Raw genomic sequence first — 27,215 nt, forward strand, 5'->3', positions numbered from 1 at the left:
TGCTGGTCTTTCCTCATCATTCTCTGACTGCTCTTGTGCCCGTTGTGTTCCAGCCATTCATGGGAATGTTTCAAAGTGCCCTGAATGGTTTTGAGATGTGGTGTTTGGTCACCCTTCTTTGTACCAATTAAAAGAATAAAGAAAAATATTCAAATGTGACTGAACTTGGAAAACAATTTAGGTCTCCCAAATGTAGTCACTGGATTGTCATTTGCATATGTAGCCAGGAGACCTGAGGTCACCTGTCCAGGTTGTGCACCATTTTTGTGTTTTAATGACTTCTCCCTCATTTCTAATATTGAATTTTCCTGGAATTTTTGTAGTTTATTAGCAGTATAGAGAGCCCTTAGTTAGAATTTGCCAGTTTTCCCTTTGGAAGTATATTCCTTCGCTCATGGAAGTGACAGAGACTGAGAATGTGGACGTGCTCAGAATGCCATGCGGCACGTCCCTGCTTCATATATCTTATCTCAACTTTCTCAAAACGGGGATACGTGTATTCTAAGAAATTTCATAGGAAGGAAGTGTTTCAGTCTTTTTAATTAGTAAATATGTTTGATTGTGCTAGAAGCATTTACATTTATAGGTTATGTGGGCCAAGCTATTGATTGGCATTAACCCTAATTTCCCTTAATGGAGCAAAATTGTTAAGTGGGCAAAGTGTGTTTGAAATATCTTCCTCAGCAGGACCAACCCAAGATTTATCATGCCTCTACATTACTGTGGCTCAGCCTAGGTAGTGGCCTATGTGCCTGACATTTTTCTTTCTCTTTCTTCCCCCAGCATACCCATCCTGTGTCTCCCTCATTCCTTCAAGCCCCTGTTATTTCCTTTGGGTCTTAACATTTAGCATCGTCCTAGGCGAGTGTGGCAGAGCCATGGGGCCTGTTTGTGGAACCTAGGCTAAGGCACAAGGGGAAGACAGTCTGAAGGAGCAAGCAAAACTAAAACTGGAGATACATACCAGAGAGGAAGTAGGGAAAGGGGAGGGATAGAGGGTGTATTAGTCCATTTCTGTTGTTCATAACAAAATTCATGGAACTTGGTACTTTATAAAGAATGCAAAATTTATTGCTTAAGAATTCTGAGGCTGGGAAGTCCAAAGTCCAGGGAACACATCTGGTGAGAGCCTTGGTGGTGGTGACAGTGACTGCAGAGTATCACATTGTGAAAATGGTGGAGCAGAGAGAAACGAACCTCTCATATGCTCTACTTTTAAAGCCCTCAGTACCACGCCCCTGACCACCATTTTTAATCCATTCACTATGGCATGGTCCTACAATCTAATCACCTCTTCAAGGCCTACCTTTCAATTACCATAATAGGATTTCCCACCCTCAACAGTTACAGTGAGTGCCAAGCTTCTAATACATAAAACTTGGGGGATACAATTCAAGCTTCAGTGAGTTTGGGGGTGCATTCAGTCCATGGCAGAGGGTCACTCAAATGAACAAGGAACAAAGGTGAGTCTCCAAGACAGGATCCAAGAGCTTGGGACTGTGTGAGTCTGAGTGCTTGCTCAAGACATCTGGTGGTATTTGTTGTTTGCCTTTAAGAGCCTGCAGGGTATGGTGCTCAGGTAGTTCTAAAGGATCAGGGCACAGAAGATGTACCAGACAAAGTGTTCTATATGAATGTCTTCTTAGGCCTTTACTGTGCTCTCCCTCTTAACAAGAATCTTCTGGAGGCACAGGATGGACTTCAAGGATGGACATTGTATGACATACCCTTGGGGGTGACATTTTAAGGTAGATGGCACATTAACCACCTCTCAAATAATACTGTTGTGAAGAGTCACCCACTGGCCATGGGGGTTCTGCCTCTAAATATCTGTTAGGGGTGTGTATGGTAAAGCTTACCTTGTATGTGTTTACAGTGTTCTTAATACTTTGCAGCTGTGCAAAGGACATTCTAAATACTTCTATATATGCAAAAGAACCACCACAGTTATGAGAAAACTCTCCAGTTCCCACAGCCCTCCTCCCTGATTTCTGTCCTGATGGTTTCTGGATTTAATTAGGACTAGTTCTTGGCAAGATTCTCTGCTGTGGTCTGGCTCTCTAAATAAAAGACACTGTTAATTTTCATTATTTGAAGTCACGTTAAGTTTGAAGCCTTGGTTTGTCATTTTTTGTAGGTAGCAGGAAAAGAGGTGTGAAAAGGGTAATTCTTAAAAACAGAAGTCATCCTCATTATGAGCGAAGCTTTTAAAAAAATATATTATCAGCTACAAAATGAACGCTACCACAGCGTGGGCAGAAGCAACTTACTTAATAGCTTTATTTATTTAACAGCTTTATTGAGATATAACTCACATGCCATACAATCAAAGGAATTTAGTATATTCACAGAATTGTATGACCTTGACTACAATTAACTTTAGGACATTTTTATCACCTGAAAAAGAAACCCTGCAGCAGTTGCTCCCTATTCCCCCCACATTCCTAGGCAACCACTAATCTATTTTCTGTCTTTGTAGATATTGCCAATTCTAGACATTTTATTTAAATGAAATCATGCAGTATTTGTTTTTTTGTGTCTGGCATCCTTCACTTAGCATAATGTTTTCAAAATTTATCCATGTTGCAGCATATATCAATATTTCATTTCTTTTTAATTACCAAATAATATTCTATTGCATGGATATAGCACATTTAATAATCCATTCATCAACTACTAGACATTTGGGTTGTTTCCACTTTTTGGCTATATGAATAATGCAGCTATGAACATTCATGCATAAATTCTTATGTGGACATATATTTTTATTGCATATATAACTAGGAGTGAAATTGAATAGGTTTATTTTGAACTATTGTTTTCTGAATAAAGTATCTCTGCTTTTCTCAGGTTGTTCTACCTCTGAATTTATGGCCCAATATATGTAGATAAGTTTGCTTCTTTTAATATGCCTAATTGTGTACTATGCTTGAATTAGAAAAATCAGGTTTCGACCTTAGTTTTTAATGTGTGTCTATGTAAATTGTGGTGAATATCCTTCAGTAATCAGAAAATTGGTGCCTATGTTGAACTTAAAGTTATATTAATTTAACTGTTTTTGTTATGGACTTTTAGCACATCTTAGACATTAAAAATATGGCAGGTAGTTTTAAACACAAAAGAATAATCATAATTTCTGACTTTTTAAAAAATGTTTTAATATTTTAATGATCTCTGAAGAAGAATTACAGCAGCCACCGGTTACATAAAGAAACCATTAGGTTAAGAACGGAAGTGTTGACATAGGGTGACAGAGCTTACTGATTTGCTAACTTAACCTGTGGCATAACCTCCATGAGAGTAGTGTGCTGCCTTATATTCTTGTATTCTTAGTGCCTCTTCTTATGTACATATTCATTGAGGGTCAGTCCCTTGTGGAGTAGGGACTAGGCTACATGCTTCTTTGTCCTGAGCAGCATTTAGCACATAGAGGACACCTAGTAAATGTTTTGTTTGTCATACTATATTTCTTATCTCTTGCCATTTTTTGTTTTTCTTTTGAGCTCTAGAATATTAGTTGCTAATGAGTATTTTTAATGTCTTTTCTTCAGGAAGTACATCTCCTTAAATGTAAACAAAAAACTTGTCTCTTCTGCCAGTTCAGGATAGCATGTTGTCAAGCTCGCCCTGGAGACAGGTTAATCCCGTCCATGTCTTTCAACTTTGCCTATACCTGTTCACGAGAATTTAGCATGTCATTTCACTGAGAGTGAGGGTTTTTTTTCCTTTTTGTTTCTTCTTTTTGAAAGCCCTTGTTTCCCCTTGATTAAAAAATGATAGCCAGTTTTTCTGGAGCGTCCTTTTGAATGCCCATTTCCAGACAACACATTAAACATGTTAAAACTTTCCACGTTCACATGGTGCTCATCACTGGCATGTCTTGTACATTAAATGTACCTCTCCTCCTAATCCCATGACCTTTTCTGTTCTGGTTGATATCTTCTTAATGACTTTTTCCCTAATGGCTTCCTTCTTGTATTCAGTAGCTCAAATCCTCTCATGGCACAGGTTCACTCTTTAAATATACTCATAGCCATTGTGTCAAGGGGGGCCCATAAAGAGTTTTGCGTATGTAACAGATCATGTCTACTCCTCAGAAATACCAACAGAAAGGAAGTTTTATAATCAGTGTAGTATAGAAAAATGAATAAACAAATCTTGGGAAGATTACCCAGGAGAAAGAAGGATATTCAAATGAGAATGGGACTGGCAGTTAAAATGGAGGCTGCAGCTATTATTTTTGAATAATATTATATAACAGCTCCTTTTGTGATAGAATCCTAATTGTGGGCTGGGGCTTGAGCTAGAGAGTAGAAAGAATTAGGTTGGCCAGATGTTGAGTTTGGGAAAACCAAGTATGGAGAAGCTCAGTCTTAAGTCACTCCAGCATCAAGATGCATGAGAAATGTACAACTTGTGCAAATGTTTAAATAAATTATTATTGCAAACTGCCATCCACATTTCCTCTACCAATCAAACTTATAAAGGCCTCTGGTCTCAAGATATTGACAGTATCTTTCCTTTGAGATTTGGGGTGGAAAGGAGTGAGAGGGTAGGATTTATAACTAAATTAAGGAGTGACTGAATAATAGATTTGTTCATTATAATAAGCATTTATCAAATGCCTTCTGTGCCAGCACTGTGTTAGATGCTGGTGACACAAAGACACTGTTTTTGCCCTAAAGGAATGGGCAATCTAGTTAGGGAGTGAAATGTGGTTTACCCCCCACCTCTTGGGGTTTAAAAAAAAAAAAGGGCTGTGTTTACACATATGTCAAACCATAGGAGACATGCTTTGGATTGCAGAATGTAAGGAGGAATTGGGGAGTGGGAAAGTCAGGCAGGAAAACATACCAGGCTAGGAAAAGTGTCTGTGGGGAGGCTGAGCCTGGAACAGAGATCTAACCTGAAGTGAATTTTAGAACTAATCAGGCTTTGCACATAAGGTAATCAGTTTCTGCTTTTTAAAATGAGAATACTCTAAATTAGTATATGCAGTAGAGGGCTAATATTAGGGGCACCCCAAACAAATTATATCTGTATAGTCTATGATCTCTTTTCTTGAACCTTTGCTATTCAGTGTCTTTGATAGTAAGTCTCTTTGCCCTCTGATGCTTCAGTCTAGTGGTCCATCCTGACCCTTTGAGGTTTGTTCTTCAGAATTACTGACTCTGCAGAGGGACAGATCAAGATTGCAAGTACCCCTAACCAGAGCCACTTTCCAGCTGTACAGGCAGTCACTCCTGCTTCTCAGGGCCTCTTCTTTTTTTAAAAGCTTCTTTGCATTACGTTTGCCAATTCCGCTCACTACAAAGGATTCCTAAAAGGCATAGCCTGTGCAGAATCTTAGTCTTACAAAGGAAAATGTTAATGCCATATTATCAAAGGGTGGTGTTATATGTGGCATCCACAATAATTAGGACATATGACTTATAATTATGACAGCTCTGAGCTGTCTGGGTCGAGAGACACTTCAAAATTTAATTAGCCAAAGGCAATGATAATAAGATACAAGATGTAGTCAGTATCCTTCAAATGGTAGAAATTGAGCTGTCTTCAAAAAAGAGAGGATTAAGGAAAAACACTGGTGTGGGAAGGATTCATGACAGAATAACGGCAACTTATCTTTGTCTGATTCCATTGTAGACTTAGGAAGAGGAGGGAATGTGTCTCCTCTGTTCATGCTGTGCCTGGCATCTGAGACAGCATTCAGTAATGTTTTTGAATGGATGAAGGTTGAAAGAAATGAACAAATTTAATTCATCTAAATCGGGGTTTGAAAACTGGCTACTGTTGCATTTGTCATACAAGCATTTTTTTTTTTTTTTTACTTTTATAGTTAAAAAAAGATTTAGGTGCCGATATTTAAAAATTTGAAAATTTACATAAAATTCTGAATTTTTCTGTTTATCTGGAAAACCCAGAAAATCTGATAACACTAGGCTTGTCTTCCCACTTAGCAGCAATTGATTGGCAAAAAGGTAGCAGCTGTTTGCTGTAGATGGGGACTGTCACCCTCAGTCCCCAGTGTCTACTTCATTCAGCTTCCAAACTTGCCTGGACTCTGTGGTCACCCGAGTTTGGAATCTGGAAATTGTTAACTTTTTTACCTTTGAAATTGTATCTCATGCTTATGTATATCATGTTTTAAATATAGTAAAAATGATTAGGATTTTTCAGGCACAATCATGTATCAAACTGATGTAGTGTTTTTAAGCTTCCTAGTTTTCTACTTGCCTGCTGACCGGTAAAATGGATTAGGATGAACTCTGGTTAACATGGCTTTGTAGAAAGTTTTTAATTAGGACTCTTACAAGTTAGGACCGATGTGTTGTTTTTTTCTAGTCTCTGGTTTTTAGTGAACAGCTCTTGAGCCCCCTAGTAAGTGCCACATCGAGTACTCACCAAAGTATAGAAAAGGCAAAAGAAACAGCCGGGTGCCTTGGTTTTACTGTTTACAGTGTAGTTAGGGGACGTTAAACACAGATGCAAGGTATAAATGTTCCAAGGGCAGAGATGCAAATACTTACTTGTGTTCATAATCTTTTTGCAGTCTCCAAGAATTGAGTGTTCAAGTATTTATTAAAATAGAGTTTTTTAAAAGTAAACTTTTCCTGGTATTACCTAGATGAGGAATTTTTATTTAAAACATTTCTATATTAACTTTTTCTTTGAATAAGATTAAGACTGATAGATTTCCAACCTCTGATTTCTATTGTATTGTTTGAAAATACGTATATGTCACATTGAATGTAATAGCTATTTGTTTATCTCATCGTATAGTAAAAATAATATATGTATACACACAGGAAGAAAAGATGAGACACTTCTGCATCCAGAGTGGGTAAAGACATATGTTTTTACATAATCATATTCATATTGGCAGACTCTTATTTTTGGTCCAAATAATTGATTTAAAAATAGGACTATGTAAAATATATACATCATACCCCAAACATGACAGTAGTGAGTAAGCTTCATAAAATTAGTGACATTGATTTCCAAGTTCAAAATGCAGAAATTCATTCTCATCCTCGTCCTTTTTCTCTTTCACATTTCCAATTGCAGAAATAAACAGACTGCCAGGGAACCAGTTGCTAAAGTGCCATGCCATAGTATTATATATAGGTCATCTTGGGTTTAGCTACCTTCATATTATATAAGTACTTCAAAAAGTTTGTAGAAAAATAGAATTAAAAGATAATATTAATCTTTTCATGAGCTTTTGAAGTGCCCTCAGATTAGTTTCCTCATTTATAAATTGGCATTGGGCAGAATTAGGTGTCTCTTAGTCATTTCTTGGTCAGCTCTATTGTTACAATAATTTGAAGCTAGACATCAGTGGGCCCCTAGATGAAACAGAATCGATTTGCTGCATGAGTGTTTATGCCTACATTGGTATTGCAGATCAGTTCATCTGTTGAGAAAAAATGTATTTTATGAGCAACAGGTGTGTTCAGCATGATCATTAACCAGAATATAGTCGTGTGTTGCTTAACCATGGGGTTACATTCTAAGAAGTGCAGTGGTAGGTGATTTCATCATTGTGTGTACCCACACAACCCTGGGTGGTATAGCCTACTATGTATCTACACCAGTATTGCACATGCAGTTCCACTACATATGACTGTAATTTGACCCTGCGTCTTCTAGATTGCTTTTTGCTCCCCATTCCTTGCAGTAGAGTAAATAAACATTTGGATAAAATGGACAGTCTGCATTTAGCAGGTTATCTTGCCAAATAATTGTACAGTTAAGTGGAAGCAGCAAAGAACCATAGGTAGCTGTGATCTAGCTTTGGGTGCGGGTTGGCTAGAGAGTATTTATTTATGTCAGTAAAGCTGTCATTAAGGTCCCATTCCTATTATTTTCAAAAAAATGGAAATCGATTCTTATGTTGCATGACTTTTAATTTTTAGGAGGGGTCATTAAATGTTCATATATTTTCTTAGTAGTTAGAAAAATTTAGCACTGAGCACTTTACTGTCTTGGATAGAAGTTTCTTTGGTCTTTACGTTGGAGTGTTGAGTTGTCATTCTAGTTCATGTGCTTTATTTAGTTAGTGATGTTGTTTGGTAGCTATATTGGCCAGACTAATGCAGCTCATTCATATTCTCTGATATCACCATTTTAAGTTTTGTTTTGCATTGCCAGAATAGGTCTATTTAAGACTCATTTAAGCTTCTCATCACCTTGGCAAAAGGGCCACATGAAAAGCATCTTATTGAGTGGTTGTTTCTTTATAATTTATTTGGTGGCTTTAGTCATGACTGAAAATAAAACTATAATGTAAAATGCTAATATAATATGAATTACTGAGGAATGGCATCCATATTTTTTTTAGGGCTGTGATGGGAAATCAGACATTAGGTTTTTATGTACCTCGTCTGTGAATAATTTCTGTTTTAAGGATCCAGGGAATCAATTGAGGGTGGAGTTGGGTGATACAGGACATAATCCTTTAATAGATGAGTATTTGGGTTCAGTTTACTTCTGAGTCTCTTTTTTCATTTTTAAAATGGTTTACTCTGGGTCAAAAGTTCTTTTAGTTGGCTACCTCTGCACACTGTGTTACTTCAAGTGATCTCGGAATTTTAAAGAGCCTCCATTAGCAAGACTTACAGGCAGACATCACACGAGGTGTGAGCTCCTTCTTTGGAGGGGACAGAGGCGCATTTTCTAACAATTGTTCTAAACCGAGGGTGAAATGTAGGACAAAAGGTTGAGTCTTCCAGAGATTTCAGTAAGTTAACAAAGTAAAAGACATATTAGGTCAGAATTCAGACATTGAAGGAATGCCAAGTGTTTGACTAAAGTTTTGGCGTTTACCTCAGACGTACTTGCTACTTTGTAAGCTTGCTGATCATCAGAAGACTTTTAGTCTCAGCTTTAATCTCAGCTTTTAGTTGAGTGGTTATTTGTAGAGAATTGAGTTAAACTGTTGGAAAGAATGGCTTTTAGTTGATATTCTGATCTCTTTGTCGTGTGGTAGAAGGAAGGAATAGTAACTGTCTAAGGGCTTATGAGGTGCTAGGACTGGTGCTAAGCACTTACGTACATCATTCCATGTAGCATCATATACCCTGTAAGGCAGTGACCATTTTTATAGACAAGACCTGAGGTTAAGTATTTGGAGCTGGCAGATCAGAGTTGGGATTTGAATCCACTTAGGTCCTCTTCAAAACTCAGGTCCTACCTTCCAGGAAGGGTGGAGCTGCCTGGATTGGGCATATCTCCATTAGTTTTATTCAGATAAACAGTTGAGGAGAGACATGGGACTGGGTTTTGCACAAGTAGTAAATTGTTAAGTTTACAAAGACTATTCCTTTTCATTATCTTATGATCTCCACATTAACTTCAGAAGGTGGTGGGGCTTCTGGCCCTCAATTCTGAGAATTGAGGACTAAGCAGCGGTGGTGTCTGACTGCCTGGAGGCCAGGTGCCTCTTGGAATAGGAGTTGGGCGTGAAGTCTTCCAAAACCCAGCCCAGGTTGCCATAGCCTCGCTTCTTTTCTCTTAGGGAATGGTTCTTTCCCTGAGATGAGCAATTGGGGAGCAGTTCCCTCTGGGCTGGCAGCTGCTGAGAGGTGGTGGTGACCAGAGAAGGGCAGTAGACTTCCCATGGGAATCTCACCCTGAGAGCTAGGAGGGGGCTTTTTTTGCCTGCGTTTTCCTCCCAAACTCCACCCTTCATTTCCATTCAAAAATTTACATCACCCTAGAGCACTTCTTAAAATTTAGGAAATCTAAAAACTTATTGTTAGACTTGAACCTATTAGGGGGTTGTTTTTCATTCCAAATTTATAATTATTTCTCCGAAGTAATGCCAGAATGAAACAAAAGTTTGTCCTTCAAAAAGAAAGAAAAAGGACTATTTTACTATATAAGCATTTCTTATATCTCTCACCTCTACTTTTCCTGTGCTCCAAGGGGAGTATAGAATTAATTGGCATGCAGTATTTGTACTGTGAACCATGATACTGTACCCATTTGCCAGCAAGTTTCTCATTTTCTTTGTTTTAGATTGATGAAGGCTGCTTGGACTTTGACTTTTCTCAAGATGTTAATTATATGTTTCAAAACCATGTGTTCTGTTAAAATCACTTACACATCGCCTTGGAAAGAAGACTGGAGGCAGGGAGTTGCTTCAGGGTGCAGAATATTGTTTTGGAGGCCTTGGGAAATAAATCTTAACAGTTAGTTCATTTACCACCAAGACATATTTAGTCAGTGTATATAAACAAAAGAAGTCACAGTGTGCCTGGACATTATTTGTCCCAGATGGAGTTTAAACTTGGCTCATTATACTGCACTGATGTCATGGTGCATAAACTGGCCCCGAATAAGACGTGCATAGAATCTGCTGTGTACTCGTATGTGCTGAGGGCGTGCGGGGAGGAGGGATGAGGCTGGCTGGAAAATCTTTGTCACATTTTTCCTTTGCTCTCTGCAGAGACTAGTGTCAGTCCTGAATTTGGACTTAGTGCAGAATGAGGAAAGAATTGGAATAATCTGTTCATTTGTACAAGTTGGTATTTGTATGGATGCAGTACTTCCAAGACTGAGAGCATGAGTACACCCGGCTTTCCAACAGTTGCTTAACAAAGAAAGCTCTAGTAACTAAAATCTAGAAAGGACAATCTTAAAGCATTACATTTTTGAATAACATTTTTAGTCTGTTTGCCTTAAAATCTTAAATCTGGACAGTTTCTTTAAACTTCTTAATGGTCTTAAGTATCCAGCTGTATAATTCTGTTTTCCAGGATTGTTTGGTAGATAACGTCTCAAACTCGTTGCTTAAGTGTATAAAAAGGCAAATTCCTGATGCTGCATAGAGATTCTGGCTGAGTTTAATTCTTCATATTTGCTTTAAGAGGAAAGCTTGTGGGTCAGAAAACTGAGCCAGAGAAAGTCTTCTCCTGGACTTCTGAGCACTTAATAGAAATTTCCACATACTGTGTTATTACTTTATTACTGGCTTTTGTTATGATCGTCTTAATTAGAAGCATTTCCAAGTAATTCAAACTGTTTTGTAGATGTAAGGGGCTTAGATTTCAGAACTTTGTGAATGGCTTTCAAAGTCACTTTTGTTGCTGGCATCCACTGAAGCTGAACAGACACTGGAATGTGAATGCGTTGTGAGGTGAGCCTTTAAAGAGAGCCAGAATGCTTCACAAACAGAGAAGTTGATTAGAGGTGAGAATTGGCCGATTTTAGATTTTATTGAGAACATGAAACGTGAAAGATTTGGTTTAAAAAAAAAATTTTTTTTTTTGTAGACTCTCTTGTTTCACTTAACTCAGAGACTTGTCACTGGCAGGAATTTGGGAGAAAACTATTAGTAACAATTATTTATGGAGCTCTTAATATGTGTGAAATTTTGTACCAGGGCTGCACTAGGGTTGCTCTATTGCTTAGAGCAAAAATATGTGAGGTAGGTGTACTGTTTTTTTTTTTTTTTTTTTTTTTTTTTTAAAACAAAGTATACAGGGTTAGAAAGCTCAAGTGAAATGCCTGGCAAAGCTGGGACTCAATTTCCATCTGTCTGACTTGCTCTTCTCACTGTGTATCTTGGGTTTCCTAGTTGATTTTTACACTATTAGTTCAAAGATGCATTCAAACTGAAAGATTAGCAGAGAATGACTTAACTGCTCAATGTTTACATACTTATAAATGCTACTGGAAAGACAACTCTGGCCTGAACTCCATCTTATTTCACTTTATCATACAGTATGGCAAGAAAAAAGACATGTAGAAGTAGTATGTGTTATTATGTACTTGTTTTTTGAAATCTTAAAAGTTCTTAAGATTCATCTTTTTAATTGAAAGATTAAGTTGGAGGTGATACTTTTCTTCTCCTTCCCTTATCTGTGATTCGGAGCCTTTAACTTATGATTTAGAACTTTTTATAGGTATAATAAGATAAAAGGCAAATTATAATGTCAAGATATAAAAATGAATTAATTTGTTTGAAATGGAATTAGTTAGGAATCAAAGTAGATGTTCTGGGGATATGATTAACTTTAAACCCTTGAAAATATTGATTCTCCTCAGGCTCATAATTATTTGTTTTCTAATAATCCTTTACTTTTGGTCAGCAAACCAATGAAAAATGTGATAGGTTGTCAGATGTAATCCATTGTGACTGCTGGATGAGTTAACTAGAACGGCATACCTCAGAGACATTGTGGGTTTGGTTCCAGACCACAACAATAATGCAAATATCACAGTAAAGTGAGTCACACAAATTTTTTGGTTTCCCAGTGCATATGAAAGTTACGTTTACACTATATCATAGTCTATTAAATGTGTAATAGAATTTTGTCTTAACAAACACTGTACATATATCTTAATTAAAAAATACTTTATTACTAAAAAATGCTAACGATCATCTGGGCCTTCAGCAAGTCGTAATGTTTTTGCTGGAGTAGGGTCTTGCCTCGATGATGATGGCTGCCGACTGTGGTTGCTGAAGCCTGGGGTGGCTATGGCAATTTCTTAAAATAAGACAACAGTAAAGTTTGTCACATTGATGGATTCTTCTTTTCTTGAAAGGTTTGATAGCATTTTACTCACTGTAGAACTTCTTCCAAAATTGGAGTCAATCCTCTCAAACCCTGCAGCTGCTTTATCAACTAAGTTGATGTTAAATTCTAAATCCTTTGTTGTCATTTCCATATCATCTTCATCAGGAGTAGATTCTATCTCAAGAAACCACTTTCTTTGCTCATTCATAAGAAGCAATTTTCATGTGTTTGAGTTTTATCATGAGATTTCAGCAATTCAGTCACATCTTCAAGCTCCACTTCTTTTTCTTTTTTAAAGATGACCGGTAAGGGGATCTTAACCCTTGACTTGGTGTTGTAAGCACCACGCTCAGCCAGTGAGCGAACCGGCCATCCGTATATGGGATCTGAATCCGGGGCCTTAGTGTTATCAGCACCGCACTCTCCCGAGTGAGCCACGGGCTGGCCCTCAAGCTCCACTTCTAATTCTAGTTCTCTTGCTAGTTCCACCACGTCTGCAGTTACTTCCTCCACTGAAAGCTTGAGTCCCTCAGAGTTATCCTCAAGGGTTGGAGTCTTCTTCCAAATCCCTGTTAATGTTGATATTTTGATCTCTTCCCATGAATCACGAATATTCTTAGTGGCATCTAGAATGGTCAATCCTTTTCAGAAGGTTTTCAGTTTACTTTGCTCAGATCTATCACTTCATATGGTGGCTGTAGTGTTATGAAATGTATTTCTTAAATAATAAGGCTTGAGAGTCAAAATGCCTCCTTGATCCATGGGCTGCAGAATGGATGTGTTAGCAGGCATGAAAACAACATTAATTTTTGGTACATTTCCATCAGAGATCTTTGGGTGACTCGGTGCATAGTCAATGAGCAGTAATATTTTGAAAGAAATCTTTCTGAGCAGTAGGTCTCAATAGTGGACATAAAATATTCAGTAAACCATGCTGTAAACAGATGTGCTGTCATGCGGGCTTTGTTGTTTCATTTATAGGGCATAGACAGAGTAGATTTTGCATAATTCTTATGAACCCGAGGATTTGGGGGATGGTAAATGAGCCATCAGCTTCAAGTTAAAGTTACCAGCTGCATTAGCCCCTCACAGGAGAGTTAGCATGTCCTTCGGAGCTTTGAAGCCAGGAGTTTACCTCTCCCCTCTGGCTGTGAAAGTCCTAGATGGCATCTTCTTCCAATGGAAGGTTGTTTCATCTATGCTGAAGATCAGTTGTTCAGTGTAGCCACCTTCATCAATGGTCTTAGCTAGATCTTCCAGATAACTTTCTGCAGCTTCTACAGTAGCACTTGCTGCTCCACCTTGCACTTTGATGTTATGGAGACGCCTTCTTTCCTTAAACTTCACTAACCAACCTCTCTGCTAGCTTCGAACTTTTCTTCTGCAGCTTCCTCACCTCTCGCAGCTTTCACAGAGTTGAAGAGTGTTAGGGTCTATGTGACTGGTTTGATCTTTGATCCAGACCATTAAAACTTTCTCCATATTAGCAATAAGGCTGTTTCACGTTTTTGTCATTTGTGTGTTCACTGGAGTAGCACTTTTAACTTTCCTTTACATTCACATCTTGGCTAACTGGCACAAGAGGCCTCACTTTCTGTCTGTCACAGCTTTTGACATGCCTTTCTCACCAAGTTTAATCATTTCTCGCTTATGATTTAAAGTGAGAGATGTGTGACTCTTCTTTCACTTGAACACTTAGAGGACACTGTAAGGTTGTTAATTGACCTAATTTCAGTATTGTTGTGTGTCAGGAAATAGGCCTTAGAAAAGGGAGAAAGATAGGGAACAGCTGGTTGGTGGAGCAGTCAGAACATACACATTTATCAATTAAGTTTGTCAGCTTATATGGGTGAGGTTCATGGTGCCCCAAACACCCCAAAACAATTACAATAGTAACATCAAAGGTCACCAATTACAGATCACCATAACAGGTATAATAATAATGAAAAACTTTGAATTATTGCAAGGACTACCAAAATGTGACACACAGATGTGAAGTGAGCACATGCTGTTGGAAAAATGGTGCCAATAGACTTGCTTGGTGCAGGGATGCCACAAACCTTTGATTTGTAAAGATTGCAGTATCTGCAAAGTGCAGTAAAGCCGAGCATAATAAAATGAGGTATTCCTGTAAAGGAAAAGAGTTCTAATGTTGGCTGCTGAATGCTTTTGAGGTTAGCTTTTTAGAGGAAAACCCAAGAAACCAAGGAGAAGAAATAAGGGACAGAGAAGGTCTTAGAAGGAGAAGGAGGCACAAGAGAAACATATGTCAATGATTGTAGTAGTGGAAATGAAAATGCTGGAAGCACAGTTAGATAACAGAATAAGAAAGAGTGACAGGAAGAGGGAAATATTAAGTAGTTGTGGCTTAGAGAGGCATCCAGTTTACTAAACCCTCATCTTAGAAACCTCAGTGTTGCCTGGCTAGGCAGAACTGTATAATAGCAAACCCTGAGATCTGGGTAGATTTAAAGGTTAAACCATGAGTTATTTTTGAAAACTTACTTAGAACACTTTAATCCTTGAATTATGTCACAAACGGATGTTTCATTCACATCTGTACTGGTCTCCACATGTCCAGTGTCTTCCCTCTTTGTTTGAGTTTCTCACTGACATCAGAGTTGCTTTCTTGCTGGAAAATTTTACTGCTCACAGGATGAAGTTTAAACCTTTAAGGCAAACAGGGCCCTTCTGAGGTGGCCCTGGCCTGCCTCTGCAGTCTCACCTTTATCCCTGGGTCAGATGTGTACACTGTATATCCACATCAGAAGTCCAGCTGTTGTTAAACACATCCTACCATTCAGGCCTCCATGCGTTTGTGTCATTATTCTTTTGCTTATCCACTTGCAGCCTCTACTCCCCTCTTTAAATGTCACTCCCGACGATAACTTTCCCTGATTTCTAGATGATTTCTTCAGTTTCTGTAGCACTTGGTAGCAAATGGTCATATTATAGTTAGTTGTATTTCTCTACTCTAGCACCAGCACACTAGATGGATGGGATTTCATCTTTTCATCATAGACTCATCAGTGCCTAATAAAGTGCCTGGCACTACTCAGCAAATGTTTGCTGAATTGAGTAAGCAAGGTTTCAATAAATGCATTATGTATTGATTTAAATAAAGGTGACATAATCAATGTAAAGTCAAAGCCTGAATAAGCGGTGTTAATATTCTGTGCGGTGTGTATGTAGGGGAGTCTTTCTCTCCCTTCCCTCAAACCCTGGAATTTTACATACGAGGATACTTCAAAAATTTCATGAAAAAATAGAATTAAAAGATAATAGTCTTCCCATGAACTTTTTGAAGACCTCTCATATTTGTATTTATTTCTTTATGTTAATGGGCACAAAATATCAGGCAATAGTGGGGTTAATTTCAAGCAAATAAAAAAGTATAGTAATATTAAAAAGTTAACTAGAATATTTAATGGCACAATACTGGGAACTGACTTTGCTCTCGATTGGAGGGATGGGAACATTCTTCATGGGCACATTATTTCTTTATGTCTTAGGAGGAAGAACACTGTTAAATGAATGACATAACATAGAAAGGAATTTTTAAAATAGTAGAATATTGAGAATATAGGCAGTTAAATGTGTTTTCTCACTGGTCTTAACATTCCAACATTAGAGTTGCTTGTTTAGGTTCAATGCACAGTTTACCTGATATGTGTGACATTAATTAAAACAGCACAGGGGATTATGTTGCCCTGTCTCAGCCAATTGAAAAGACATGAGGTAGCTACATCTAAACAGAGTGAGACATGCTAGATTCAGTGTATAGAGCACATTCAGGGTAGGGCTGATTAGGTAGAAAGTAGCCTGAGCTGCTGATTCCCCCATCAGTGTGGTCAGAGGTGGGCCTGGGGACACAGGTGTGTGGGTAGGACTGAGTGGTAGGTGCTTCACCCGATAGACTTTTTTTTTAATCAAGGATTAGCCTTGAAACAGTGATGGCAGGAACCAAATTTTATTCTCAGTGGACATAATTTTCAACCAGAGGAAGATGAATTATATTTTTGGTACTCACCTACTCTCTGAAAAATGTATTTAATAAAATGAAAATGATTTAAATAAACATGATAGTGTTCCAAATGCACAGGGTTATTTGGTAGCTATTACTCTTAGCCATGGAACAACTATGCCAAAGCTTACATGGAATTTTGGTTTTTTTATACTCTTGGTTTTTATCTTGAGAGTTCTGTATTTGAAACTTTAAACTCAGGTGTTTGTGGCTCTCTTCAAAGAGGCTTTTAACCTAGTTTGGGCCATCTATATTACATTATGCATTTTTTCCATTTAAGTTAATGCTATTTTTATATTCTTAGCAAACAGCAGCTCTTTTTTAAAAAATAGAATCTCTTTATTCAAGGCAGTATACAATTGGCGTAGAAATGTACAACTTCTTATAAGCTGCCATTGTATTTTCTTTTTTAGCTTTTACCACTATCTTTAAATGTTTAGTTTTGTTTAATAATTCCTCCCATCCCTTATTCCTATCCCATGCAAGTTCCATTTGTCAGCCTGAGGTGGGCAGAACTATGTATTCTCTAGAGGAATGCCTTACCCATCTAAGGCACCCATTACTATTTGCTGAATTAAGACTGAGATATACTAGTAGTTCCTATAAGGGCATTTATTTCATGAAATGCAGTTATTGAACTCTTCTGTACGTTATATATTTTCTACAGGCATAAAATTTTGTGATTTCAGTGCATAAAAGTGTTTCCCTTGGTTCTGCTGATTTCTTTCCTTGGTTACCTATTAACAATTTCAGTCTTTTCTTGTTAATAACAAATGACTTTGAGGAAGCATAGGAGCTTATAATGCAGTCTTCCCAGGAGTCATCTTTTATTTTCCTTATGCTTACTATATAGGGGCATGAGAAATGGCCTCTGTGATTGTGGTAATAGAATAGTTAGCACATTCATTCATCTTAGAATTCTAGGGGAATTCAAGAACTTGACAAGGACTTTGTGAGAATAAATCCCGCCCAATAGAAAAACAACTGTTTGTTGTTAATTAAGGGATTCTTCACCATCTAATTGTCATACCCTGATTGGAGGTAGGGGACTCTGCTTCAAGGAATGAGCATAGATATCCTTGAAGAGAACTTGTCCTCTGTCTTTGGGGATGTGCCTTTGACTCAGTTAACTGAATTCTCTCATTACCAGTTCTGTGAAGTATCTCCATAAAGAATTGACTTTGTGAATCTCATCATGACTCTGAGAGGGGGCAAGTGATGTTGTAGAATAGAAGAGCGTGCTTTTTGGTCAGACAAGGCCGGATTCCAGTGTTAGCTCAGTCATTTTGCAGTTTCGTGACTTTGGACAAGTTGCTTGTTTTCTTTAATCCTCAATTCCCCAATCTGTAAAATCTGGTTAATAATACCTACCTGGCAGACCATAGGGTTTCAATAGCTATTGTAGAAAAAACACCTGGAAAAAGGAGCTGATAAAGTAGCCTGCATCGTGCTTAATTAATCTTACAGATATGAAGTAGTCTGTCAAGGGAGACAACTTATGAACCTTCTAACCTTTGAGGAAATCAGAGTATTAAAATTATTGGTGCATCGGAGTATTCTTGCCCCTTACTTTAAACTGAATGAGTTCTAAACCTGAGGAAGAAACAAAAGAAGACCACTTATCTTCCTAGTTGTGTTGACCAAGGGGAAGCTTCACCTACCATGTATATCCTTGAACTTTGACCCAATGTTTAAGTCCCTTTGGAGGCTGTCTGGTCTTGTATGTTCTTTTCCTTCCAGCTTTGGATTCAGGCTGCAGGTAGGACAGGTGAGCAGGATGATGCAGTCAATACTTCCCCATCATCTTCCACTAACTTTCTGCTTTATCTGCTCACATTTTTAATCCTAGGACATTTTCTTGGTGTATATTATTACCACTAAGATAATTATGGTCATTTGCTTCCCATCACATCCCTTTTCCTGATGTGGAGAAAAGAGAGGGGACTCAGAAAACAGATAATGCTTACTTTTCAGTTTTGCCAGAGGCCAGCTGTGGTCGATGGCACAGTGACCAGGGTCTCAAAGGTGTGTATGGATGGATGGTTTGGGCCTGGGGGCCTTGGAGGAGGTCTGAGTTTGGGAATCTGGGGTGTGTGTGTGTCACCAGAAAACAGTAGCACTGGGAATAGGTGATCCTTTTCTCTCCACGTAGTCAAAGATTGCTTTTTAACAGATGCTAGATCTTCCTGGATAGAATCCTTCCCTACATGGAACTCTTATAGTTTTTTTCCGCTAAAGGTACCTATTGGATAATTGTAAATGTTGGCTCCAAGGAACAAGTGTTCATTTATACATGAAACTCCTGAGAGTAATAACAAGCCTCACAAGTGTGGCGAATGGAAAAAGCTCCAGAAGTGAAGTAGGATCTCCTCCTCCAGCAGGGTTTATATTTTGATTGTCTGGGTATTGGATTTAACTTTTAAGAATGCTACAAATGTAATATCTCACCTTTGGTCAGTCCGTACTATTCTTCCAGCAGAAGATTTTTTGATGGACTGATACATTGCAGTGATTGCTTTGTCAGGTAACTGGTGATTTTGAGGCATAAATTGGGAATTTGCCTCCAGTATTCTTAGATACTGTTGATCTTCTGGTTAATCAGCCAATCTGAGAGAGGAAAAAACACACTGTTCTTTCTGTTTTCTCACACCACAACACTCAACACAGAAGACTTCTGTGACCGAAATTGTGAGGATTTCTCCCGACGAGCAAGCAAGCAAGCAAGCAGGCAACCAACCAACGAATTCTGTAGTGGACACCAGTTGAGTGTCCTCTAATTCAAATCTACACTGACACTATCTATCTGCAGGTAGCATCAGATCCCGAAAGTTAAGGGCTCAGTCCCCAAGACTTCCTGTCCCAAGTCCAGGCCCCTGGAATTTGACTGACCAGCTATAAATCAAGGTTCCACAATTCCTTCCTCTGGTTCGATTGATTTTGCTAGAGCACAAAACTCAGGGAAACACACGTACTTATGTTCACCTATTTATTATAAAGGATATTTTAAAAGATACAGATGAAGAGATGTATAAGACAAGCCACGTGGGAAGGGGCACAGAGCTTTCATGCCCTCCTTGGGTGTATCACCCTCCAGGAACCTCCATGTGTTCAACTATCCAGAAGCTCCCTGAACCCAGTCCTTTTGGGTTTTTATGGAGGCTTCATTACATAGGCATGATTGATTAAATCATTGGCCACTGGTGATCAACTTAACCTTCCTCTTCTCTCCCCCACTCAAGGTTATGGGGGGGGGGATTAAAGTTTCTGACCAGCCCCACTCCTGAAGCTACCTAGGGGCTGCCAGCCATCAGTCACTCATTTCCATACAAAAAGACACTTTGATTTAAAGATTTTAAGGATTTTGGGAGTTGTATGCTAGGAAAGGGACAGGAACAGGGATGAAAGCCAAATATATATTTTACAATATCACAGCCACTGCAAGTTTAAATTGCAAAAGTAGCTAGCTTTCCTTTTCCTAATGAGTGAAAAAACAAAGTTAGATTTAGATTTTTACCTGGAAGGATTTAATACCTTGTCTCAGTTCTCTTCTTGGATAAAGCATTCCCAGGATGCTGTATTTACCCTTTTGCTCAATTATATTAATTCTAACTCTCGTTTTGTTTCTTTAGACTTTGGAAGAGTGGCCACCTTTTTTTCATTAAACCTTGATAAACTGCCTTCTGTTTATTTCGGGCTTCTTGGTTCTTTATCACTAACCGATTTGCAACAGATCTGATGAAGCAGTAGTAGCCTGCAGTATGCTCCTTTGATTTGATTAGCATGGTTCTTTTTAACATCTCTGGGGCAAAAAAAAATCTATCAGTGGTTAAAATCTTTGTGTATGTGTTGTTTTTTTTTTTTCCTTTGACAAGACACAGAATGCAGCATGACTCAGTTTAATGCTGACTTTGGAAAATCAGGAAATACTTAGTGGACAAAAAATGATGAAATTTGGACAGCGATGTTGTATTTTATGTTCTATATTTAAGAGAACTTGTAGCAGTTAAGTCTGTTTTGTGGCTAGAGAGAGAAGGGGAGGGAGGGAAAGAGACATGGACTGACGGACTTGTATGGTAGAAAAGGTTAAGTGCCATGAGTCTGCCAGAGTGTGACTCATGCTCTTCAGGCTGTGGGATGTAAGGCTGCCACCAGCTCATTCACGTCTGTTGTCAGGATCAGTCACTGGGCTAGTGTGTGTCAAAACTTTTCCATCGCTGTTTTATTGACAGTGAAAACAGCAAGGTGGTCAGCCTCCCTCCGTATAATAAAATGCTTTCTGTAAAAATATCTCAGTGCCAAGATGAAGACGGTTTTTTCAAATAATGACTTTTGTTCTTACTAAGAAAAATTGGTATTGGGAGACAGGAAATTTTCCTGGTTTCTGAGGTAACTTGGTAGGTTTTAATCTGGTTGCCATAGCAACTCAGGAGCAGTGAAAATTAACAGGAACTCAGCATTTGAAGAGAGGTATTTTAGTATGATGCTTACAAGCTCTTTACCTATCATTTTCCTCCCTGAAGAAGCTGAGGAGGAGGTATCAGGAACGAACTCAGTAAGCTGAGGGGGAAGTTATAAGTGGACTTTGGGAGGCTGAGTACCTCCGGGCCATTGTTTGAATTGTGGCATGGTGTTAGTGACCCCTAACGAACTGTTACAGACACTTTTCTTGCAATATGGTAACAGAAAATGTGACTATCTGGAACATACCCTAACTCAGAAATCCATTTTCTTACCTGGATTTTCCGTAATACTGGTGAATTATATTTTCAGAGCCAGTATTAAGGACACATTGTCTGACAGTTACGAGTGTGGTAGAAGAGATGATATGAATTGGAGACTGTCAAAGAAAATATGGACATAGAGTCTTGGTGTCCACCCAGACTTGATCCCCACTCCCCACCCCCCACTAATTCCACAGGCATATATTATAAGCCTATCCCTAGAGGTTTAAACACAAAAGCAGATGGTTTGTACTATATACAGTGATGCTAGAATTGGTCGAAGGACTTTTAAAAAGATATGGATAGTTTTCTTTATTGAAGTATTGTTTTATTTCAGTGTAATAGAATTATGCTCTATATTTATATGAAAATAAAGTGAACTCAAACAATTTAATGTTAAAGGAATGACTTTAAAAGCTCAGTTTCAACAAAGCGGTAAAAATGTTTTAATCACTCGAGATAAGAAAGGATTTTCCTTTTGAGTTTTTAAAATGGCACAGCATGTTTACATTGGTGAGAATTTGAATATTGAAGACTGAAAGATTATTGACATAGTTATTGTACAGGAAATATAAATTGCCTTAAAATAACTTATAATTCAAGATAATGAGAAGCATGAGGAATGAAGCATAAACTGATTTTCCCTGAATGATCCTGTTTTTTCCAGTTAACGTGCTTTCTGATTTTCAAAATATTCCAGTAGTGTCTCCTGTGGTGAATTATTAGAAGAAGCAAAATACGTACTTATTAAAGGTTTAGTTTTTAAAGATGAAATGACTTTGATCTCAATAAGTAGTTTTAAAAAAACAGATAAATTATGGTACATACATTAAATAAAGTTGATTTTTATATTGCATCTTATAAAAGCTTAATTTCTAATTTAAAATAATTGCTTGTAATGGTTTTCTTTATGTTTTATGACTTTTACTCATTTAGTAAAAGTACTTATTGAGCATTTATTCTATGCCAGGCATGGGCCAGATTTTTGTCCTTATAGAGCCTAGATTAAAAAGATGGACACTAAAATAATTGCTTTAGTTAATTATAATGGTAAATTCTAGGGGGAAGTAGAGGTTTTTTGTTTGTTTGTTTTTTGAGAACATGTAGTGGGCAACACAACCTGTCCTAAGAGTCGAATGCCATGTCTTAAACAGAGAAGGAATAGGTTTTAGCTGGTCGGGGAAGGAGTAAGGTGGATGGGAGGCACAGATGAAGAGTACAGAAGAGCATTACAGACAGAGGGAACAGTATGCTTGATGGCTCCAGCCAAGGAGGAGCAAGGCTTGCTCCAAGAACTGTAAGATAAATGTGACACTGACATTCTTTCAATTTCTATAAATAATGTAGAGGTTATTTTAATAGTGTTAACCTTGCACATGGTGATTTTTAACTACAATTTTAAAGTTTAGATTATGTCTTTTAATTTGTATTAGATATAAACTAGTGATTTTTTTCCTTTTGTTATTCTTTGATTAGAACTAAAACTCTGAGGCTGTTGAAAGGACATACTTTGCCATTGCCCCTTGTGCTCTAGTCTTTTGGAAGCTATCTTCTAACATTAAATATTAATGTTCATATATCTAAAACATTGACTTTAGGTAGTAGATTTAAACATTTGAGTTTTTGGTGTGACTTATTTATAATATTATTCATTTATTTTATACTTTTTTTTTTTTTTGTCTTTTTTTGTGACCGGTAAGGGGATCGCAACCCTTGGCTTGGTGTCGCTCGCACCGTGCTCAGCCAGTGAGTGCACCGGCCATTCCTATATAGGATCCAAACCCACGGCGGGAGCGCCGCACTCTCCTGAGTGTGCCGCGGGGCCGGCCCTATTTTATACTATTCATTGTTGTTTCAAGATCCTGTACACAGAACTTCTTTTTCCAAACATTTTTCGTATAAATTGCCTTCTATTGTTATACAGTAGAGTCGTATAACCCAGGTCAGTAACAGATACTTGGGAACAGTATGTAACAGTGTTAAGTCAAAATCTCATTTCTGGGTGCTCTTTTCTTTTATAAGTATACTATAGTTTCTAGTCTTTTTTTTCTTTAAGCGTTGTTTCTAAATTCATGAAAGAGAAAAAAGAATTGTGCTTTTGAAAGAAAATATTTCTGAAAATTGAGATTTTTAGTTATGTAGCATCATAAGAAACACAGGAGAGTTTACTTAGCTAAATTCAAATGCCTGTATGTGTGTCCCCCACCCCCAAATTCAAACCGGTTTTAAGATTTATATTGTAAGTTTTGTCTTATACAAGATTTGGTGCTACATACTTCCTACATAGTACATAAATTTAGGTAACAAAACTTGAAGAAAAATCCCAGATGTCCTAGCATTAAATTGAAATTAATGTTTTATTTTGGCAGGTTATTCTTGTTCAAGTTAACCCAGGTGAGACTTTTACAATAAGAGCAGAGGATGGAACACTTCAGTGCATTCAAGGTAAGGAAGTTTTTGGTAAACATTCTAATCAAAGGATTCCTCCTTTATTATTTTAAGGAAGTAAGATTTTTCTCTGTGTTTGCAAATGATTTTCTAGAAGTAAAATATGTCTTGCATTTTCTTTTTCTTCTTTTTTAACTCTCATGTAGTCTCAAATATATATTGTGGTGCTATCCAAATGATACTTTTAATGGTAAAATCTGTATTGGGTATTTGTTAGTTATTTATTGCCGAGTAGCAACTTACTCCAAAATTTAGTGACTTAAAACAACATTTATTACCCCACAGTTTCTATGGATCAGGGATATGAGCAGTTTTGCTATGTCCTGTGGCCCTGAACCTCTCAAAAAGCTAAAGCCAAAGAATGGGCTAGGACTGCAGTCATCTTAAGACATGTCTGGGGATGGTCTGCTTCCAGGCTCACTCAAGTAGTTGTTGGCAGGATTTAGTCTTTTAGGGGCTATTGGTAGGAAGTTTCCCTCATTTCTTGTTAAGTGGGCCTCTCCATGGGTGGGGTAGGGTACTTATATTGTGGTAGCTGGCTTTATGAGAGCAAGCAGATAGAGGACAAGAAGGAGACAGTAGGTCAAGCCCATACTCAAGAAAGAGAATTACACGAGGGCATGAATACCAGGAGGCAGGTCATTGGGGACCATCTTGGAAAGTTGTCCACTACAGTCTATCCATTGGCCCCCAGTGATTAATGTCCCTCCCACATGCAAAAGGCCACCTTTCAAGATCTCCAGAAGTCTTATCGTATTACACCATTAGCTCAGAGTCCAGGATCTTACCCCCCCTAATTAAGTTCCAGGTGTAGGTGGCTCCTTGTAGTTCTTTATAGCTCCTGGGGCATTTATTAATTTCTAGTTTGTGTAATAATAATGCCTCTTCTCTATAGTTCACTCTGGAAAGAAATGACTTAGGTATTGTGATCCATATAGACTTCTGTGTAGGAAGGTCAATCCAGATCTGTTGTTGGCTTGTAAACGCTACAGTGTTGGAAGGCACCATTCATGATAGCTCTTTTTGGCAGTGATTGAAATTATTGGGCAAATGGTAAATTGGCATGTAAATTGAGATAATATTAGGTTATTGACTGGACTGGAATCTGATCAGAGGCCATATTTTAAATACCTGGACTTGTTTACCAGTACATAAACAAATGGGGGAAATGCCCTTTATTTTTAGTATCCCTTAATGAGCTGCATAAAAACAGTTGGTTTTTCTGTTGCCTTGTATAATAGCGGAGCATGCTGCTTTGTAGTTTCACTGCTTTTTTGGGGGGATCAATATGAACAAAAATTTAGAAAAATTTTTTTTGAGAAATTGTATTTTCAAAGATTCAAGCCTAATGAGTTTTAATTGCAGTTAGTCTGAAATGATTTAATCATTTTATTGATGTTTTTTTACCTATTGCGTTTCTCTGACCATTATGTCCCTGAAATTGATCTTTGGCATTCTAAACCATTTGAAAACAAAACCTAGTCTTTGTTGATGAATGATATGAAGAAAGTTCAGGTCAAGGAAGAGAGGAAATAAATATTTTTAAATGGTATGGGATATAGAATCCTCTACCTACTAGTAGTACTATAATAAATAAATATTGTCAACAATTAAAGCCTCAGAATCCACTGTGTCTTTAGAAAAAAAAGATCGTACTAGAAAAACTATATAAAAAGTCACCATATAGAATAAATCTGAGGTTTTTATATTTCAGTAAGAAAGCAATTGAGCCTCTGTTCTGGTAACATTGGAACCCCATGAATTGGCTGGTAGATTATATCCTTCTATAACTGAGTATGTGTAATAGAATCTATAAAAGCAAATTGCTGAATAGATCAACATACTTAAAATCCATTCTTTCATGCCACCTGAGTTTACTCTTTGGTGTCTACGGAGCATGTGTGTATGTATATATATATGTAGTGTGTGTATATATGTGTATGTGAGTGCATATGTATATATGTAGAAATATTCATCAAGTTAGCCTCTCTCCTACTGCTTTTTTTTTTCCCCAAATTTTAAAAAATTTTTTGAGTTTGTCAGTAACTGGTGTACTCTACAGGAAATGTTGCAAGTATATTGCTCTGTTCACAATGGGAGCTTTGTATTTATTCATGATGATACCTGGAGATAAGTGACACTAACACCCTTCCAGTGATTTCAGAAATGCCTTTGAGTAAGGTAGAATTGTGGAGCCATTTATCTTTGGCTCCCCAGCCTTCCTTCCTATTCTTTGTTCTCTTCTGAAGACCCAGAAAGTGTGGTTATCTTTGTTTGAGGTATGGTGGTACCTGGCCCAATTAATTGAAATAGTACAGGAGAAATGAGAGGGACCAGGAGCTGGAAACACATGCTTTGCGAGTTTGGGAAGCACTGGGGCAGTAGGATGAACTGCAGAAACTGGAAGGAAAGTCAGCCTGGCAGGCTGAATTCAAAGCCCACACCCATTGGTTGCCACTAATGCATAACAGGCAGTCACCCAGGCAAAAATAAAAACGTCTTCATTGGAGTTCCAGTGTGTTAGTGAATGCTTTGCTCCAGGGGAGTAGAGCATAGGAACGTGGAATGTGAGAATAGGCAATATGTTTATAAATTCCAACACAAGTTGTAAGATCATCCTCACTCTCCCGTGATTAACATCTGTGTCATTGCTAACATGTATTGAGCTCATAGGCCGTGCCATGCATTCTCTCATGTAGGGAGTATGATAGGTGCACATGAGGAAGCTGTGGCCTGTATAAGAGTCACATGGCTGGAAAGAGGCAGGGTTGAGTTTTCATTCCTGGTTTGTCTGACTCCAGGGCATGATTTCCTTATTGCCCTGCTCTGTGGCTTTACTTTAGGGGGGACTCCATTCTCCTCAGGCATGTGACAAAAGCAAGGTGGGTTCCTGTTCCTGTAGTAACAGGATATCAGGATGAGTACTCAAACCAGGATGGGACAGAGATCGTTTGCAAAACAAAAGTGCAAGGTGGAGACTGGGTTTTGGGAATAAGACCGACACAAGCCCCTTGTTAACAGAACTAAGGTGTACTCGTTTAGGGTTGGACTAGTAGTAGACAGTGTGCTGCAGGGAGTATTGGTTTAGAACTACTCCTTATGTTCTGTCCAAAGTCCAGATTGGGCTCAGATTTGGAGTGGGCTCAGCTTCCAGGTGGGACTTCCAGTTCCAGCTACTGGGAGAGGAGAACAATGGGAGAGAACTGGTGGGGTGGGGGGTGGGGGGGGAAGGGTAGTCTTTTTCTGATTGTCTTTTAAATACGTGGTAGGAAAGGATCTGAAATTGAGTCATATTGTAATAGAAGCTTCTGAAAGAAGCATTTGCATTTTATTGAGGATTAAATTTAAGAGAGCGAAGATCTAGTTATGCTCTTTCAGCCGGTAGGTGGGGAGGTGTGTTGGTTCTCCACCCCCACCCCCCTCCCCCACCATGGGTAGTGGTGGTTGGCCTTCCTGTAAATTTTGAAGTCACCCATTGCTTATGCTGTGGTTGAA

The 27,215-nt window shown here is 38.1% G+C and overlaps 1 protein-coding gene across 4 annotated transcripts in view; it reads left to right on the top strand.

Moving 5' to 3' along the window:
- FNDC3B (fibronectin type III domain containing 3B) overlaps positions 1-27,215 on the top strand; it is a 331,781-nt gene that overhangs the window by 71,945 nt on the left and 232,621 nt on the right. For all 4 annotated transcript variants that reach the window (XM_063096882.1, XM_063096901.1, XM_063096909.1 and 1 more), the window contains exon 3: positions 23,642-23,717. In XM_063096882.1, coding sequence (XP_062952952.1) covers positions 23,642-23,717 — 76 coding nt within the window. The remainder of the gene's footprint in view (positions 1-23,641; positions 23,718-27,215) is intronic.

Source organism: Cynocephalus volans, chromosome 1 (assembly GCF_027409185.1).
Source record: "Cynocephalus volans isolate mCynVol1 chromosome 1, mCynVol1.pri, whole genome shotgun sequence".
Classification (NCBI taxonomy): domain Eukaryota; kingdom Metazoa; phylum Chordata; class Mammalia; order Dermoptera; family Cynocephalidae; genus Cynocephalus; species Cynocephalus volans.